Source organism: Narcine bancroftii, chromosome 5 (assembly GCF_036971445.1).
Source record: "Narcine bancroftii isolate sNarBan1 chromosome 5, sNarBan1.hap1, whole genome shotgun sequence".
In the NCBI taxonomy this organism is placed as follows: Eukaryota; Metazoa; Chordata; class Chondrichthyes; order Torpediniformes; family Narcinidae; genus Narcine; species Narcine bancroftii.
In genome coordinates, this window is record NC_091473.1 from 102,013,101 (window position 1) to 102,032,323 (window position 19,223).

At 37.3% G+C, this 19,223-nt stretch overlaps 1 protein-coding gene across 50 annotated transcripts in view; it reads left to right on the forward strand.

Annotated features, from left to right (window-relative positions):
* The window catches only part of nfia (nuclear factor I/A), a 607,739-nt gene that overhangs the window by 445,284 nt on the left and 143,232 nt on the right, over window positions 1-19,223 (forward strand). For 43 of the 50 annotated variants that reach the window (XR_011357787.1, XR_011357794.1, XR_011357786.1 and 40 more), the window contains 2 exons: window positions 11,966-12,040; window positions 13,352-13,480. The exons of 2 other annotated variants lie outside the window; for them this stretch is intronic. Coding sequence is in view for 19 of the 48 variants with exons in the window: in XM_069938538.1 (XP_069794639.1) it covers window positions 11,966-12,040; window positions 13,352-13,480 (204 nt within the window). In the remaining 29 variants the exon portion in view is untranslated. The remainder of the gene's footprint in view (window positions 1-11,965; window positions 12,041-13,351; window positions 13,481-19,223) is intronic. 5 more of the 50 variants (XM_069938543.1, XM_069938542.1, XM_069938531.1 and 2 more) reach the window with 2 other exon arrangements.

Below are 19,223 nucleotides of genomic sequence, written 5' to 3' on the forward strand. Positions count from 1 at the left end.
AGGGTTCAGAGAGCTCATTGCTGTATCTGACCCGACCTTGTTGGTTTTCATGCAGTTGGATAACATGGTTATTAGGGGTATAGTCAGAGTAAATGCGAGTAGGCTCTTTCCACTTAGATTAGGAGAGATAAATACAAGAGGACATGGCTTTAGAGGGAAAGGGACCAATGCCTGAAGTGGGCGCACAAAATCAGTGAACCGATGCAGACTCGAAAGGCCAACGTGGCCTGTTTCCGCTCTGTAAATGTTTATATGGTTATGGTTATGGTTTAGGGGGAATATTAGAGGGAAGTTCTTTGTTCAGAGAGTGCTGGGAGTGTGGCACGAGCTGCTATCTGACATAGTAAATGTGGGCTCACTCGTAAGTTTTAAGAGTAAATTGAACATGGATGGGAGAGGTTATGGAATGGGTCAGGTGAGTAGGAATAGCAGAATTATGTTTCAGCACAGACTAGGAGGGCCGAATGGCCTGTTTTCTGTGCTGCAATGTTCTATGGTTCTGTCATCAAATAAATTGCCTGAATATTCATCTCAACAGATATCACTGATCACACTAGACTAGATATCACAGCTCATCCTAAAACTGTATTTTTTTAAATCCCTATTACTACCCTTTAACATTTAAACCTGGAAAAGCATTCCAAGTTCCATTGAGGCAAGTGAATGAATTTTCAAGACAGGGTAAATTTCATTCACAATATAACATAATTTCTGACCGTAAGAGTTCCTTCGAGTCAAAGATAATCTGCTTCAATCCAGTTCTGTAAGTTCTCAAGTGGCCGAAAGGGTTAATGTAAGACCTGCAGACTCTGTCACAGGTGGCACAGAAAATGGTTGACAGGCTGACCACATGACTGCATTGGCAGATGACGCACTCTTTCTCCAAATTCCATTGGGATTTGGTGAGCCCACACATGAAACAATGGTGACTTCCCTAATCAGGCCCTGACTATCGAAATGCTGGTAGATCCTTTAGTTTAGAATACCCTACAACTAACACTGACAATCATACTCACTAGGCTGCAGTTCATTCGCTTGTCCCTGCCACTCTTTCTAAAAAAATAATGGTATAATAGCCACCTTCCAATCTTATTGCACTTCACCTGAGGCTAAAGATGACATATCTCTGGAATTTCTTCCAAGGATCATCTTCCATCTGGCCCTGAGGAGTTGCCAACTTTAATAAACTCTAAGGCTTCCAATACCTCCATGGTACTTCATAATTAGCCCTGAACCTCACAACTCATTTCCTTTAATTCCTTGGTTTCCATAATCTTCTCCAAAGTAAAGATTGATGAGAAATATTATATAAAATCCCACCCATCTCACGTGGATCGATGCACAAAGACCTTGTTGATCCTTAATGGGACTGATTCTCACCCAGGCCACTCTTTTACTCTTAATACATCTGTTGCATTTCTTAGGATTTTTCTTTATCCTGCCTCCCACCTCTATCTTGTGTCCTGTTTTTGCTCTTCTGATTTCCCTCTTAAGCGTACTCTTGGGATGTTCGTAAATCTAGCATATGCCTCCATTTTCCTCAAAGGAGCCTCAATATCCCTCATCGCTCCGGTTCCCTAAACCTGCCAGCCTTGTCCTTCACCCTTACAGGAATGTGCTATTCTTGAACCCTTGCTATCAGACTTTAAAAATGTCTCAGTTTCCAGCTGTTCACATGCCCATAAAAGTCCTCTCCCAATCAATTTCTGCAATTCCTGACCAATTGCTCCAAAATCAGCTGTGCCTCATTTTAGGATCTGAACTTGTGAATCAGTCCCATCTTTCTCCACAACTATCATAAAATTTTCAGGTTCTTTATCCCCTGAGAATGAATTCTAACTCCATTCCAGTTGAGCCAGTGGTAATGCTGGAGAGTCAATGGGACTCACTTTGGTCTGTACCCAAGATGGTGCCACGTAGGCTGGCAGCTGCCTTAAGACGTTTCAGACTCCAGGGAAAAAGAGAACTGGTGCAGGGCACCAGAAAATGGGGAGAACACCCCCTCCCCCTCACACCGCATTTGAGAAGGAGAAGCAGAGGAGACTATCTACAGGATGGTGACCACAGTGGCATACCAGTGAGGAGCGTGCAGCTGAAGATCACCCAAGCGATGGACTTTTGGCGACTAGAGGAATCCATGCTGGCTGAGGGCTGCTGTGACTTGTGGTCAAAGAATTCATACCAGGCTGAGGTCTGCTTTAGACTGGCAGGAAGAACCAGGTGACGGAATCGGGATGCTAGTGGGCACCAAGAGTGGGAGGGATTCCTGAGGGCCTTTGGGTACTGAAGGCTTCCTGATCATGTCAAAGATTTGGATCTGCAGCTCAGGTTGGCAATGGTTTGAATGTCTGTGTGGCAGCAGAGGCTATTGGAGGAGAATCAACGGGAACTCCGTGAGTCTGAAGGGACTCTTTTTTTTGTTGCTTCTCCTTCTCTGATTGTATAGAGCACTGGGCAATTTCTGCTAATGGTGAATAGTTGTCTGCCTTATGGCAGACTAAATACACTTCTCTGTAATATTATATCTGTTTTATTCCATGAATTAAAAGAATCTTGAATATTGAAAGTTAATCGAGTTAGATCACTGGACCCAAGTAAAAACACAAAATGCTGGAGAATCTCAGCAGGTCAACAGTGTCCTTTATGTACCAAAGGTAAAGATACAGAACCGACGTTTTGGGCATAAGCCTTTCATCAAAGTATAAGCTTACATACAGGCCACTGTTTGACCTGCTGAGCTTCTCCAGCTTTTGTGTTTTTACTTCAACCACGGTGTCTACAGAATTTTGTGATTTACACTCGTTACTGGACCCAATGTGCTTTCTGCATTATTCACACAGGTTTCCTCAATTTCTGATACTGGCCACGTGCTAACACATATATTCAGTTACAAAGAAAGGTTATTGTTAGTTTGAAAGATTGAGTGAGTTTCATCATGCCTGTTTGTTGTTGATTTTAATGGCAAGTTTAAAAACAGTGGAAGAAATGTGAAGGTGTAATTCTTTGATTTACTGAACATACAATGGAGTTGAACCATCAACCTGCCAGGTTCATGAGGCAGTAATCCTGTGGAAATAAAATACTAGCAAGACTGCGCAAAAATATTTATCATCCAGTTGTACAAATACAACCCAACAAAACAGTGTTTTCCAGTCCTTGGTGCCACACCTTCAAACATACATAAGGACATAACACACAGACAAATGATACCTATGCACAGGACTTCTATACAGAGATTAACATAAATTAATATTATTGTTAAATAAATAGTTGAGTCACTTCTCCAGCATTTTGTGTTTTTGCTTCAACCACAGTGTCTCCAGAATTTACACTTGTCACTGGACCCAATGTGCTTCTTGCATTATTCACACAGGTTTCCTCAATTTCTAATACTGGCCACTTGATAACACCTATATTCAGTTGCAAAGAAAAGTTTGAAGAACATTGCTTAATTCCTCATCCACTCCCTGGGATGAGGCCAAACCTAAACTAGCGAAACAACACATTATATTCCTCCTGCCTTAAAACCTAATGATATTAATCTATTTTATTAACATTATATTCCTCCTAGACAGCCTTAACATGTATTTTTTTTCTCATGTTAGTTAATCCAGCCCCATCTCAAACTGGTTGCACTGTTTCCATCTCTGCCTACTCCTGTTCTTTTCTCCCTAAATCCTGCCACGCTCCCCTCCCCCCCCCCCATTAATCATCTGTCTTTCTACCTCTCCCACTTTCCAATATCCTCTCAACTCTTGCCTCCTCCCCAGCTTCTTCCCCTTCATAATATCACCCCTTCTTTCTCACTTCAGTCTTAATAAAGGATCGTGACCCAAACCATTGACTGACCATTTCAACCTGTGGATGTGCTGACCTGTTGAGTTCCTCCATTGTTTGTTCAGTGCTGTTTTGTGTTTGAGAGCAAAAATAAAGATGAAATTTAAAGCATTACAAGTCATGGGTTCTTCTTTTTGCCTATTCGGTAAATGAATGGCAATGGCAGTAGAGAATGTAATATGAACAAATGGTTGGGAAGTTGATCACATTCCATAGTTTGATGAGCAATTTGAGCTCTGGAAATCCGTAAATTGTGGTGACATTTTGTTAAGTTTCCTTCAGACCTTGACAAACTCCTGCCATTTTGCAATTTTAATTCTTTAAGACCAAAGACTGAATGTTAAACAAATAAAATGTTATTGTAGATGCTGATTGTTCATTTGGGGGAAAATCATCTGGACATACTTACTCACTAAATTTAGATTTCTGTTGTGTTCTCAATTTATGATATTCCTCATTCCAAGTGTGAAAATCCCTGAGTGGCAGCAATTAATATAATTCTTATTGCAGAAATCAACAAAGTGCAGCGACAGAGTAAATTTTCATAAAGCTGCTAATTTGGAGGTTCAGCAATTACAGCTTTTAATTTCTAGTGTTGTTTATTTTATTGGAGTCGAATAGAGTTGGAAATTTCCATTGCTAAGTCACGCAGGTCTTTCACTGTAGTCAAAAGATATACATCCTTCATTGACTGTGAGACTCATGAGTTTGGTTTGTCCATTCTGGATGCCAAGCATTTTGGCCCAGATTTTGCTGATCGGTGCCAAGGTCTGGAATATCTACACACACACACACCAAATTTATCAAGGAGGTTCATCAAACATTTCCATGCATTGACTTCCTGTGGGCTCGAATGGAAGACACCCTTTTCCAGATATTTCACAGCATTTGCATTGGAGATTCAGCCCTCATATCCTGCCCCATTTTAGACCTGCTATCCAATGAATGAGTCCATGATGACAAGTTATTCTGCACACAAAATTGAATTATTTGATATAAACAGCAAATACTGGGTATACATACAGGTCTATTGACATCAGTAGAGTGAGTATTCTGCGTGACTTGCTGAGTATTTACTAAGTTTTCAGCAGCTGCAGTATTTTATTTTGTTCTTATTATAATGCGCCCATTCGGCCCACGAGCCCATGCCATCCAATTACACCCAATTGACCTACAATCCCCATTTTTTAAAAGTGGGAGGAAACCAGAGCCCCCAAGGAAAACCCACGCAGACACGGGGAGAATGTACAAACTCCTTACAGACAGCATAGATTCGAACCCTGGTCCTGATTGCTGCCACTGTAACAGCGCTATGCTAACCATGTCACCCTCATTTGCATGAAAATTAAAAATAGTTACAGTCCATCATTCAGTGACTGAATGGGACCTGACCATTTGTGTTGACATGATATTTAAAAAAAAAATTGAAGTCCATTGGCCTGGCTTAGGTTTGGTCAGATCAGATCAAGCCAGCTCTTTGTAAAAAAAATGCAACATGGCTCAGTATTTTGATTAGAACCTGGCTATCTGCCGCAAACCTGCCGGGATCCAGCAATTTGTGTTGGGTTCGAATCCAATTCTGGTATCAAAAGGATTTCAAGACCCTGGACTTGATTTGGATTTGTGTTGACAAGCTTGCATCAGATTTAAGTTGTGTTTTAATGTTGTGCCACAGATCACTGAGCAGAGCATTGGCTGGCTTTATGATTTATAAATTTCCATTTCTTGGATTGAAACAAACTGCTCATTTGAAATCTTATTAAGAAAGATTTGAGGTACTGTATGGGTTATACCATATCCCTAAGAGAGGTTAGCTCCTATTTTAAAAAGGTCTTTAAATATCTCTAAGGTAAGTTATTTATTATAGTTATTTTTTCAATATATGCCATTTTGTTGGATACTTAGACAGGATAAAACTTCTACTAACACTAGTTCCTTTATAAGGAGTCTGTCAGTATTATTGTCTTCATTTTGTTTTGTCCAGCTTTAGCAATGAGGTTATCATGGCATTTCGTAGATGCACTTTCAAGCTGCTTGAACAAGCTGAGTCGCTGTGTTTCTTTTCCAATTTGTTGCTGAACATTTAACTCACTTGCAGCATATTTCCAATATGGTTGCAACAATTGTGATAATCAGTCTCTCTGTATAAATGTTGAACAATGAGAAGAAACCAAGCTTAAGAATTTACACAGCCTGCTCTCTGTCTAGAGTCAACTATTCAGGTTCTGTTTCCTGTAAGGGACAGTCTGAGCCAAGAGCCTTCTGATCTCTGACGAGCACAAAATTTCAGAAGTAAAATTCAGAAAAATGTCCCTCAGTAACTTAAATTTGCAGGTCAGCTTGCTTTCAAAAAAAATTTTGACCATTTTTACTGAACGTTCTGTAATTTTCTGATAAGGATGTTTCCCACTACTTGTGCCAATACAAATGTTATATGCGTTTTCACTTCATCCTCCATATATCCTTACTGTGGAATCTCCACTTCATCACATTCTGTCTTGTTCTTTCCTGGGAATTATGACCCTCTTCACTCCATCTACAAATGACTAGAACCTGTTCGTGCCATTCCCATGATCATTATTAGTCCACTAGTCCATACCCAATGGATATTCTGCCACCTTAGAAGTATCCTTCATTGTGAAGCTTGAGCTTTTTCCTCCCTGAATCTAAATGCCCCAGTCATTGTTGACCATGTCTCTGCTGCCACACCTCCTCCGTCAAATATTTGAACATATCTCCCTTTTTTCAAACCTATTTTTTTTCACCAAACATTTGGTCATCCTGCCAATTTCTCAATTTTTGGCTTAGTGTTTTGAAAATTTGATTGATGCCTCAGGGTATTTTATTAAAACTCTTAAATTTGTGTTTATGTAAGAACTGTGGCCTGACCAGTCTCCAGCCCTGATTAACTTCATCTAATTATCTCAAAGGACTATTTAAATATTTGATGCTTTGGTTTAATTTTACAAACTTTTCATTAGATTACAAAGTAGAAAATCCATTTAAAATATGGTGATTTTTTTTTTCTGTCAGACGATCATGCTATTTTGGAACTCCCTTAAAAAGTGGTAAAGTAAGAAATGTTCATTATTTTTAGCTTAGAAATGGATAGATGGCATAGGACAAGTACAAAAGTTTGCAGACACTGTGATTGTAGTAAAAACAAAACATGCTGCATAAAAGGTAAAGTTATATAACCGACATATTGGGCCTTAGCCCTTGCTCGTGGTGAAGAAAATGCCAGTTATATATCTTTACCTCCTATGGACAATGCGAACCTGTTGAGTTCCTCCAGCATTTCTGTGTTTTTAAGACTAAAGTTCCAGAATCAGACTAATAAACCTCTCTGATCTCTTTCTTGTACGTTAACATCCTTCCTTAAATAAGGAGATGAAGAATTGTCTCGATAGGCAGCATGTAGATTTGAGATTTAAATAATCAGCCATGTCAACAATGGATGAGAGACTTACTCCTGTTTTTAATTTCTGTGTTGTTGATATTATACCTCAAAGGTGTTTTTTTCGATAAAGGTTGAAGAGCCTTTTTTTCCTGCTTCCCTGGATAGATTCTCCTTTGCATTTCTTTAGTGTCATATCGTTCGAAATGATTCTAAAGTACATCAATTTAACAGAAAGGCTTAGCCAATAAAAATTTCAGCAAACACATTATCAGAAATCCAGAAGCTTTACTAGCTTACTTTCAGTGTTCCCAACAAGATATAATATTAAAAATAAAAACACAGATCTGGAGAATCTCAGCAGGTGTCCTTTATATAGCAAAGGTAAAAATACAATACTGGCATTTTGGCCTTCAGCCCTTCATCAAGAGACCTTCATCAAGGCATCTTCATAAAGGACTCAAGCCGAAACGTTGGTTATGTATTTTTTACCTTTGTTATATAAAGGACACTGCTTGACCTGCTGAGTTTCTCCAGCTTTATGTTTTTACTTCAACCACGGTGTCTGCAGAATTTTGTTTTTTACTTCAAGATATAACATTAGTCGGTGTGCAGTTGAGTTTGTTTTTATTTTGCCTCATTCCCCACTTTTAGTGAGTCTAATTTCTCCTGCACAGCTGATGTAATGAGAATATTGGCCAAGGGAAGCATGTAGAATAATATTTGTGACATCCTTTTCTTTTTCAACTTTTTTATTGAAATTGAAGTTCCAAATTGAAAAAATACAGAAGATATAGAATACTTATTAAAAGTAAAAAGAAAATACATTACATTTAGATCATACCAGTTCATCCAGGATACCCCACATTCTCATGTGTATATATAACCATATAACAATTACAGCACAGAAACATGCCAAACAGCTTCTCCCATCTAGTCGCAATGAGCTGCACCCACCCCATAACCTTCCATACCTCCATCATCCATACATCAATCCAACTTTTACTTAAATATTAAAATCGAGCCCACATCTACCACTTTGGCCGGAAGCTTATTCCATACTCCCACCACCCTCTAAGTGAAGAAATTCCCCTTCATTTTTCCCCTATACTGTTCCCCCTTCAATCTCAATCCATGTCCCCCTGTTTGAATCTCCCCCAATCTCCATGAAAAAAAGCCAATCCACATTTACTCTATCTGTCCCCCTCATAATTTTAAATACCTCTATCAAATCACCCCTCAATCTTTTATGCTCCAGGGAGTAAAGTCCTAACCTGTTTAACCTTGCCCTATAGGTCAAACCCTGAAACACAGGCAACATTCTTGTAAATCTTTTCTGCATTCTCTACATTTTGTTGATGTCCTTCCTATAATTCAGTGACCAAAAACTGCATACAATATTCCAAATCGGCCTTACCAATGCCCTATAAAATTTCAACATGACATCCCAACTCCTGTACTCAGTACTCTGATTTATGAAGGCCAATATACCAAAAGCTTTCTTCATAACCCTATCTACATGTGAACTCCATTTTCAGGGAATTATGTTCCATAATTCTACTGCACACCTCAATTGTCGACCATTGAACAAATATGACCTTTGCTGAATAGTCCTACCAAAATGTAGCACCTTACACTTAACAGTATTAAACTCCATCTGTCATCTTTCAGCCCACTCTTCCAACTGGCCTATATCCCACAGCAAGCTTTGAAAAACTTCCTCGTTGTCCACACTACCACCAATCTTAGTATTATTTGCACACTTAGTAATCCAATTTACCACCCTATCATCCAGATCGTTAATATATATGACAAACAACAGTGGACCCAGTACTGATCCCTGATGCACTCCACTAGTCATCATCCTCCAAGTTTACAAACAATTTTCCACCACTACTCTCTGGCATCTCCCATCCAACCATTGTTGAATCCATTTCACCACTTCAACATTAATACCTAATAATTGAACCTTCCTAACTAACCTCTTATGCAGAACCTTGTTAAAGGCCTTACTCACAGGGACATATCAACTCTGTACTCTCAAAATTTCCCCTTTGAATATCTTCCATTTATCTGTTGCATCCTTCCCAAAAAATAAATAATCCCAATCCATACCTTCTAAATCCTTTTGCATCTCCTCAAAATTAGCCTTGTTCCAATCAAGAATCTCAACCTTAGGCCAACCCTATCCTTCTCCATAATTAACCTAAAACTAATAGTATCACTAGATCCAAAGTGTTCCCCAACAAAAACTTCTGACACCTGATCTATCCTGTTCCCTTATAGGAGATCTAGTACTGCCTCCATCTAGTCGGTTCTACCATATATGGATTTAGAAAAATTTCCTGAGCACATTTGACATTCAGCCTTTTTACAGTATGGGTGTCCCAGTCAATGTGTGGAAAGTTAAAATCTCCAATTTTCAATTTAACAAATTATATATTAAAAAAAAATCAAAACCCACTACCAAAAACAAAGCTGTTTAGCAAGGTAAGAAAAAAAGAATTCCTAATCAAAGTAATAAATTACCTTATTAGTCAACATTCCGCATTCATATCAAATCAAAGATTCTGAAAATAATTCATAAAAGGTCCCCACTGTGTTTGAAAATTTAAATTCAAATCAGAAATTGAGCATCTAATCTTCTCTAAATGTAAACATGACATTATGTCACATAGCCATTGAGCGTGAGTAGGTGGAGCAACGTCCTTCCATCTGAGCAACACTGCCCCCTAGCCATAAGAGAAGTAAAAGTTAATATACATGCAAATCAGATGCCTTTAGAGTTATGCCACTCTCTCCAACAATATCAAGCAAGGCAGTTAAAGGATTTGGGTTAAAATAAACTTTAAAAAGTACAGAAAAAGTTTTAAATGCTTCATTCCAGTATTTCTCAAGGCTCTGGCATGTCCAAAACATTTGAATTAATGAAGTATTTCCATTGTTGCAACTATCACCAGGAGATACATCCACATAAAAAATGAGATTGATATATGTATAAATATATTGTGACTTCTAAAGTAAAATAAACACTAAATTTCTTGATAGCAGTCTGACAATTCACAATTCAGTGAAGAGGCTCTGTTGAGTTAGGTGATGTAAGTGAGAAAGGGATTAATTGGCCTCAGTGAGTTCTCAAAGTTAGTTCTGCGCATCCTTGAATCACCACTGGCAGCTGTAATTTCAGCTGCTTCGGTCCTGGAATTGGAAATTTAGTCTCTCTCTTCATTTACAAGATGCTTCTTAAAATCTACTCTTTAATCACACTTTTGATTCTCCTAATAGCTTCATTTATGAACAAGTGTAAAATTAAAAGCTCCTTTAAATGAGTGGGTTTAATGTGTTGAAGGCATTATATTGATTTAGGTTCTTATAATAAGCTGGATGTTTGAATAATTACTTCTGAACGAAAGTAAGCAAATGGAGCCGTAACTTCAGATGTGCCAATGGATAATGATAACAGATTTGATGAAATGTAATATTTTGATGTTAATAATGAATTTAGTTGTGCAGTTATCCAAAACTCCTGACAAAGGAAAAATTATTTGTTTAGATGGGTGCAGGTTGGCTGAAAATATATTTTGTGAGGCAAATATATTTTCATTACTAAGGCCTAAATTTTTTTCCCCACTCTGAACACTTGTTCAATTTGGGCACATATCTGCAGCAACTATTTGATTGAACAACTATGAGAATAAAAATTAAAAAGAACAGAATTTCAAAAGGCTACAGATGTTTGGCCCCAATGGAGGAAGAGAGTTATTTCTTTTTATCCTTCTGTTTGTGCACATCTTTTGTTGGGAAATGATTTTCACAGAATATGGCAGCAGAATTTTATAATACTGTCAATTATCTGTTAGATGTGGTAATGTTGTAACTGACCATTAATCATAACACATTGATTCTACTCTGTTATTTTCCTGTTTGTTGTCAGAAACTTTTCCTTAAATTCTGGTTAAATCTTGTATTTGGATAAATAGCTTGCATTTGGGATTTCTAGATGTTAATATAACTTGGTGCTCATATTTTGAGAATAAAATATCAGCCTTCATTATTTTATTACTTAAGATACTTCTCAAATTCCACTTGTTAATACTTAATCACTTGGATAATTAAAAGTCTAAGGGAATCCTGCAAGCTTCAACAATGAAGGACTGAATCATAAATTAGTTTGAGCCAGCTGCATATTACTATTTGTCAAGGATTGTAATTTGTACAGTTTTTAAAACTTCAAATGATTCCTTCTGTGTGAAATTAGGTAAACGTCTTTCAAAGTTGTATGTGTTTTTTTTTAATTTCTGGACTGATCTTGTATTAATTATGATCAGGAATTGGTGTGACACTGTTCTGACTGATAGAGACCCCTGCCCTTTGCTGCCTTCAGAAAATGCTAAAATATTTAAAGTATTTAACGTCTTGAAATTTGAGGTAAAGTTAGTTCAACTGCACAAAAAGAATCTTTAATTCACTGTTTGTGAATATTGGACACCAATTAGACTTTAAATCTACTTGACTCATCAAGCAAGGCAGTCAGCAGTGGATTTTTTTTGCATGATTTGTTTAATAATTGGATAAAAGTTTAATAAGCATACAAGATGCCAAAGTGTCAAACTCCTCTTAAAGATTTATTTGAAGCACATTTATTATCATTTGCATTACTTAAGCAATAGACATATATATTTATCTATATATAAATTTGCTCCATTCCTCTGTGCTGCTTGTTTCTTTCAGATCCGGAAACCTATTTCTTTAGTGACCTCACAAACTCAAAGGTCACGCAACAGAAGTCTACAGATGTGCAGTCAAGTAATTTTTTTTTACAAATATTGAATTGTTTACCAATTACACTGAAACAACGAGTTTTTAAAGTGAAATGCAACATGTTCTGTGTTAATTCTCTGAAAGGATGAAAGCTGGACTATTAATAAAAACAGCTAAGATGAGTTTAATGTAGCTTTATTATTTATCTTTTGTTGCATAGATGTTTCTATACCACGTCAGTTAAATTATGTCTAAGGAAATTGCAGGAGCAAACTAACTCGAGGTTTGTCACAGCAATAAGTGAGTGTCTGATGAGGGATCATTGGGATTCCTGTGCTCTGCCAGAGCAGTACAATGTGTTTGGCTTGATATTACGTGGATCCTAGCAACATGTCACATCAACAGTGTAGTGTCTCACGTGGGGCTGCTTGGAGCCTAGTAACACATCACAACAACAGATTGCATCTGGCTTGGTGATATATAGTGCATAACAACGCTCTATAGAAATGGTGTGACTCAGAGACCCTGGCATCTTAGCAACATATCAACCCAGCAGAGTATGTCTGTCCTGAGGATATTTGAAGCTTAGTGGTGTGCCATAACATTGTTGTGTATGTGATTGTATTTCCAGCTCAGTTGGATATGGGTAACACTCAAGTTCCTCAAAAGTAAGTGCCCACAAAACAAAAACCATTTTGGGAGGAAAGAGTTTGTACAAATTTAGACTACTTGTATTTTCTAGTACTTAACTGGACTTAACTATTTAATTAGTATTTTGAACATTCATCTACAAGGCACAAAAACCATTTCACTCATGACCTGACTTCTGTTACCAAATTGTAGCCTGCCAATCATGGTCTATGAGGCCTACTTACTCCCCAGCAGAATACTTTGGCTATTTCCCAAATGGCTGTTCAATTTCCTTGTATATGGTGTTAAATACATGTTCTATGAGTCCTTTAAAGCTCAAGGAAGTTTGACACTTCTGGCATTTTCAGTCTCAAAATCCAACGGAATTCTTTTGCAGGTTTAGTTTAGCTACAGGAGCATGGTTTATGAATGTAGTTCATCCTTGAAAACATTTTCTTGCATGCATACTCTTTCTCTATTATTAACCTGACAAGGAATGTTGTTTGAAGTTGCTAAGTAAACATGCTGAGGCACCAGAGAACGTGAATGATGCAGAATGCTTTGCGCTGCCTAACTCTTTCTGTCTACAATCTCTTCCCTACCCTGTTCTCTCTTTCCCTCACTCATGCTGCTTTTGCACCCCTTACCCTCCCCCTCCACATTGCACAGGCTGTCGTTTCATGACCTAGCATTATTAAAATTGCACTTATCAATCATTCTTGCCAGGAATGCCATCGCCTACTACCTTAAAGAAGTCAGAGAAGTCTGGTTTCAGCAGTCCCACGCCTTCGCAGACCACCTCCCCTCGAACGGCATTTACACATCATCATCGGCCTGTGATTACAGCACCCAGAGGTGAGGCACGGCCGCTGAGAGCCCTTCCCTGTAGCTCCTACTAAAGAGTCTAGGGTCTTGGCCAAGTAGCTTATAGTTGGTGCCTTGAGTTACTGCTAGTACAGAAAATAAATAAAAAAATCTCCAGGAAATAAAAATCCTTGTGTGCTTTGTGGGCTTTAAAACAGAGGTGGTGGTTCTTTTTTTTTCTAGTTTGATTTAATAATAAGAGGGAAAGGATTCATAGTGGTGACTTTAAAGATTTAACATTAAATAAAAATTTAATGGATTTTGTGAACAGCTAGTTGCTTCACATGGTTTCTCTCAATTCGATGATTTTTTTTTTGTAATCAACTATTTTTATCCACACTATATTTGAAAACCTTTTTCAATGACTTCATTATATATGCCTATTATAATTTGCTGTGTCTGGTTGTTGTAATAATTAATGACACGTCTCAACTAGATCATTTTCCCATCTAAATCTCCTTTCATGTTGCTACTAAAATTAAGAAATTACAAAACTGCTCAGGATAAGTGAGTGTCTGCTGGATGCATTGGGGGCCTAGCATTATGGAGCAGCTATTTATCTACATGTACAAATTGAGCAATTGAAGATGAATAAATTTGTATTTCAGAATTTAGATTACAATTAGATCCTGTTCTCCCTGATTTTAAAATGTAAATCCATAATGAATAAAAAAAAATAACAGGTGAAGTTCAGTTTTCTGAAAATGCTTGGAAGTATTCCTCAAAGGTAAGAAGTATATATAAATGACCATAACCCATTTATTTTGGTTTTCATAGGTATAGGCTTTAAATGAATTTATATTTTCATATGCATGATATTATATACCTTTATATAGCAGACTGAAAGAGGCCAATCATACCAGCTAGTTTCATTGAATATGGGAAAAGGCTGTAGTTCAGTATAGTTCTTGCTATTCTGAGTTTGCATCAATATCTGCCAATTAAAAAGTAAGGGAGTGAAACATATCTCCAAATTGGCATGACTAGGTAAGAACTCTACTGAACACTATAGCCCACTGCAAAATCCTGCAGTCTTATCAACAAGGTATTTCTGTGGGTATGTGATGTTCTACTAATTGAGTACAGATATTGTCTCTAAGGATTATTTGTTTATGACAGGTATAATACTGAAGATATGCCAAGGAAGCTTTAAACATGTTGTTTTCCACATGGTAGCTTCTCATTCTCGGAAATTACAATAGTAGGTGTTTAATGGATACCAGTCATCCCCCCCCCCCCTCCATTAATATATTGAGTCAAGGAAAGATTCTCCAAGATAGGGACACCCAAGAACTTAAATTTGCTTACGCTCTCTATCTCTGATTCCCCCCCCAATGATCACTGGATTGAATACCTCTGGCTTTCCCTTCCTGAAGTCAACAATCAGTTCCTTAGTTTTGGTCACATTGAGTGCAGGATTGAGTTGGTGCACCATTCAGCCAAGTTTTCAATCTCCCTTGCATGTGTGAGGTTATGCATGATAACGATTAGAGATATGTATAGATAAGTCTCCCTCTGACTTGTCATATTTGCTTGCCAATTTTATGCTTAGTGAGATGACTGAAATTGGAAACCTAACAAAATAGAGAAAATTGAACTTTGATGCTGTGTGTCAATGCTCAAATGCCATCGAAAGCTTTAACAGAATTATCAGGTTCATTTAAACATCATGACGTAAATAAATCAGTTTCTGGGATTTAAAACTGCAAATTCTATGTTTATGTTGCAGATAAGTAAGGCTAATTTGATAGCACTTCAGAGAAACAATGAGCTGGATAGATTCTGCCTTTGTTTGATTTATTCCAAAGAATCTTATTTTGAATTTCAGTTGTCGAACAAAACCAATTACCTAAAAACCGAGTACTAATTTTCACTACTTAAGAGCATTTTTTTAAAAAATACAATGACATACATTCACTTTTTTAATATCAAGCTCATCAATTGCAAACAGTGAGTGATATTAAAGTGTCGTCATATCTTTCAGCAGAATGAACAGACATGAAATATACTAGATAAGCCAAATGTTGGTTTATATGTATATTTATTTATAACATTGGAGAAAATAGGTTAAGCTTGTTTGTGTCATATGCAAGGATAACTGTACATAACATGAGCACTTTTGTCTTTAAGTCAAGAAGGTTGCACATTCAAGTTCTACTCCAGGACATGAGTATGTCATTTGACACATAATTCCAGTGATGGGGTGTCCATTCCTGTAGATGCTTGTTGTCTTTCAGAGGAACATTTCAGCCCTGTCTGCTTTCCAGTTAGATGTAAGATATCCCATTACACTAGTTGAATGCAGGGGTACCCTCATGGTATTTTAACCCACACTTATCCTCACTTCTGCTAAAATGCAATGCTATGATCACTGTTGCTTGTGGGGTCTTGTTGGCTGTTAAGTTGCTGTATGTGACTGCTATAAATAAACTTCAAAAGCCCTTTGTCAGCCTGAAGTGTTTTGTAATGTGTTCCATGATATGACAAGCAATAGTATGTATAAACAAACATGCACATAATGCAGTGGAAGCACCAATTTTATTTTTCTACTTGGAGGTAGAAGGAATCTAGTGTATCTTACGTTAATGCACAGCAGGATTGTTTGGCAATTTTTGTGAATGCTCTTCAAGTTCGAGCATTCGATTCTTATATGGCGCAGTTCTGAAAGTCAGTATGTAATGATGAAATAATTTATGTGTTTCAAACTTGTGTTTAAATCAAATTCATGTAGAATTTAGCCATTCTGCCACCATCTAAAACTATTTCATGGTTAATGCACAAATCGATATAGGATGTGATATTTGAAACAAAAAAACCAACACAACAAACATTTTAAAAAAATCCTGCCTACAAAAAAAAAGTCTAGGCTGGATTTTGCAGTTATTTAAATGTCAGGGTATATAAGCATAGTTATTTATCGGAACCTAAAAGCAAATCTTTATGTATGGATCATTAGTTATAGCCTCCTAATCAATTAGTTCCGTAACTGTCATAATAAATGATGGGTCCCAAGCACTCACTAAGTATTTCAATCTCTAAAAAGGTCATCACCAGCACTTCAGAATCAGAATTTATTGCCGTGAACATGTGTCACGAAACTTGTTGTTTTACTGCAGCATTACAGGTGCAAAGATCACTATAAATTACATCTTAAAAAATAAATAAATTACTGCATAAGAAGAAAAAAAATGAGGTAATGTCTGTAGTTCATTGTCCATTTGGAAATCTGCTGGTAGAGGGGGAGAAGCCGTTTTTGTACCACTGGGTGTTTGCCTTCAGGCTCCTGAACCTCCTTCCTGATAGTAGCAATGAGAAGAGGACAAGGCCTGGATGGGTGATAGATAGACAAAGCATTTAACTTACTGGATTTTGCTACATTCTTGAATTGTAAAATATTTGTATTTCCTTTGATTTAACAATTGATTTTATGCTCATTGGTCTTGCTTTTAATACCAACTAACTCTTGGAATTGGTGACTCAGTTTTATTATTTCCTTTGGAGGTTGATGCTTTTGTTTTGCTAGGTGATTTAAAAGTTCCAGCTGACTGAGGTGAGGCATTCACTACTTAGTACAATACAAAATTTAATTCACTTTGCTTTCTGACATGATTGGAAGACCCTTTTGTTGGGGGGTGGGGTTGTGGAAACTAGCTTCTTGGATGCTACAAATCCAGACACCATTCCTGAGTTGGTTTGCGGTGTGATTGTGGGGTAGGACCCCTGAGGGGATGGGTTGGGAGCCATCATCTAAGTAAAATGATGTTCAGAAGAAGAATCATTTGCCTCTGAAGCAGGAATTGGCAGCAAAATAGGGTCATGACAACAGAAAAGTAACTTCCTAATTGCTGGACGCAAGTGGAATGGAAGAGTAAGAAAGGCTGGATCATTTACATATCAGTTGAAGTATTATTAATTTTAATCTCACCCTTTCATTTTCTATCCTTTTACCAAAATGGAGGCTAATGATCTTTTTTGTTTGCCCTTATTGTACTTCGCAGTCTTTGCATCCATTGTGCAAGGTATGTCCTTTATTGGAACAGATCTCTAAAAGTACAGAGTTAAATTTTAAGAATAAGATTGATTCCTCATAAAGTTATACTTGAAAGCTCTCTGCAATGCATAAATGATTCGGAAAATTTTTTAACCTCTGATGTTAGACCAAATATTGACTGTGAGAGTAGTACGGGGTGTGTAACTAGTGATCTCAAAGAAATTCATATTGATCCGAGGCCCCCAGATTATGACTGATTTAGCTATCTGGTGTCAAAAATTAAGAATCTCAGAATTTGCATTTGTGCAAATTTTCAAACCAAGTTTAACACTAAACCACGAAGATGTATTTGGACAGAAAATTAAGTTTAGTTAAAGAGGAACTTTTTACAGAGCTTTGTAAAAGTAGAAAGAGAAAAATGAAAAGTCAGATTACTATCACTTGTGTCATTGGGATTAATCAGATTAGTGTGTCCAATTAATGGCCTGTTTATCATGCATCTGTGGGAGGGACAGTGACACAAATGGAACAGTTATTTCCCTGCACTGACATTTCACTATGTATGAAAATACTATTACAAAAATAAAATGAGTCAAATTATGTTTCCCAATGTGCACAGTCCACTAACCACACGTTTGAATTTTTACTGCCCTGTGCAGAATCAGAGAGAAGTTAAAATTGAAGAGTATATTGGTAGATAAAATACTTGTATCTCCATCTGTATTTGGCTCAGAAAGAATTTAGAAACAATGGTAAGCAAATGCATTGTAGCATTTCACAAACTTGGGATAAACCAGGGATCAAAACCCAATGACCTCCTGATTTGGATAGCTCAGCCCTACATTACACTGAACATATAGCTATCATTGGAAAAGCATGTTCTTTGAATTTTTATACTGAAGTATCCATTTCCAGGGCCAAATTATTTAATAGAGGTGAGGGGAGGGGTGGGGAGGAGAGAGGGATATGTTTCTCATTGACTCCATAAATATTTTCATAAATGCTGAATCTGAATTGATATTGAATTGGTGTTAAGTTCACCATTCTAATAGCAACAATGTGTGTGGGATGGAAATATTATTTTATTTGTAAAAGAGTCATCATATGTAGCAGACTGATTACTGGTGCATTATTCCTTCTGCTTGCATGCAAGCACGCAAGGTCTTGATGGAGAGAGGAGACAGGGCTTTCTGCACCTGAGCCTTCAGTTTTTTGCCAGGGCTGGCTGGTGTCAAAACGGTAATCCCATTCATATGAATGTTATATCCACACCCATGCACATAAGCAAGCACGATTCACTTATTTTACTGCACGTTTAATTTTAGTTTGAAATTTATTTGCACATTTAGCTATCTTTTTAAAATTGTTATTTTTAAGTCTATTTGAATTGTATTTAAATGCATCTATCACGATGTTATGAGAGCATAGTTTTACGAGTATTCAGTGGTCTACTTGTCTGAAGGAGCCTGTTCAGCTTTGTAGGGCTCCTCTTGCTGTAGAGGGTGAAGTTGTTAGGTGCTTCTCAATCAGATAAAGTAAATCCGAGGATGTTGAAGTCTGGCCAGTGAATCTAGGCAATAGGCCAGATCCAGGCTCGATCAGAAATTCAAAGCAAGGTAACAGTTACCTTTTTCAAGTTTGAGCTTGGAAGTTAAACGTATCAGAAAGAGAAACTAGATTTTAAGAGACTGATTTTTAATAAGTTTCTTTAATTACAATTTTTGTTTTTTTGCACATTTCAGT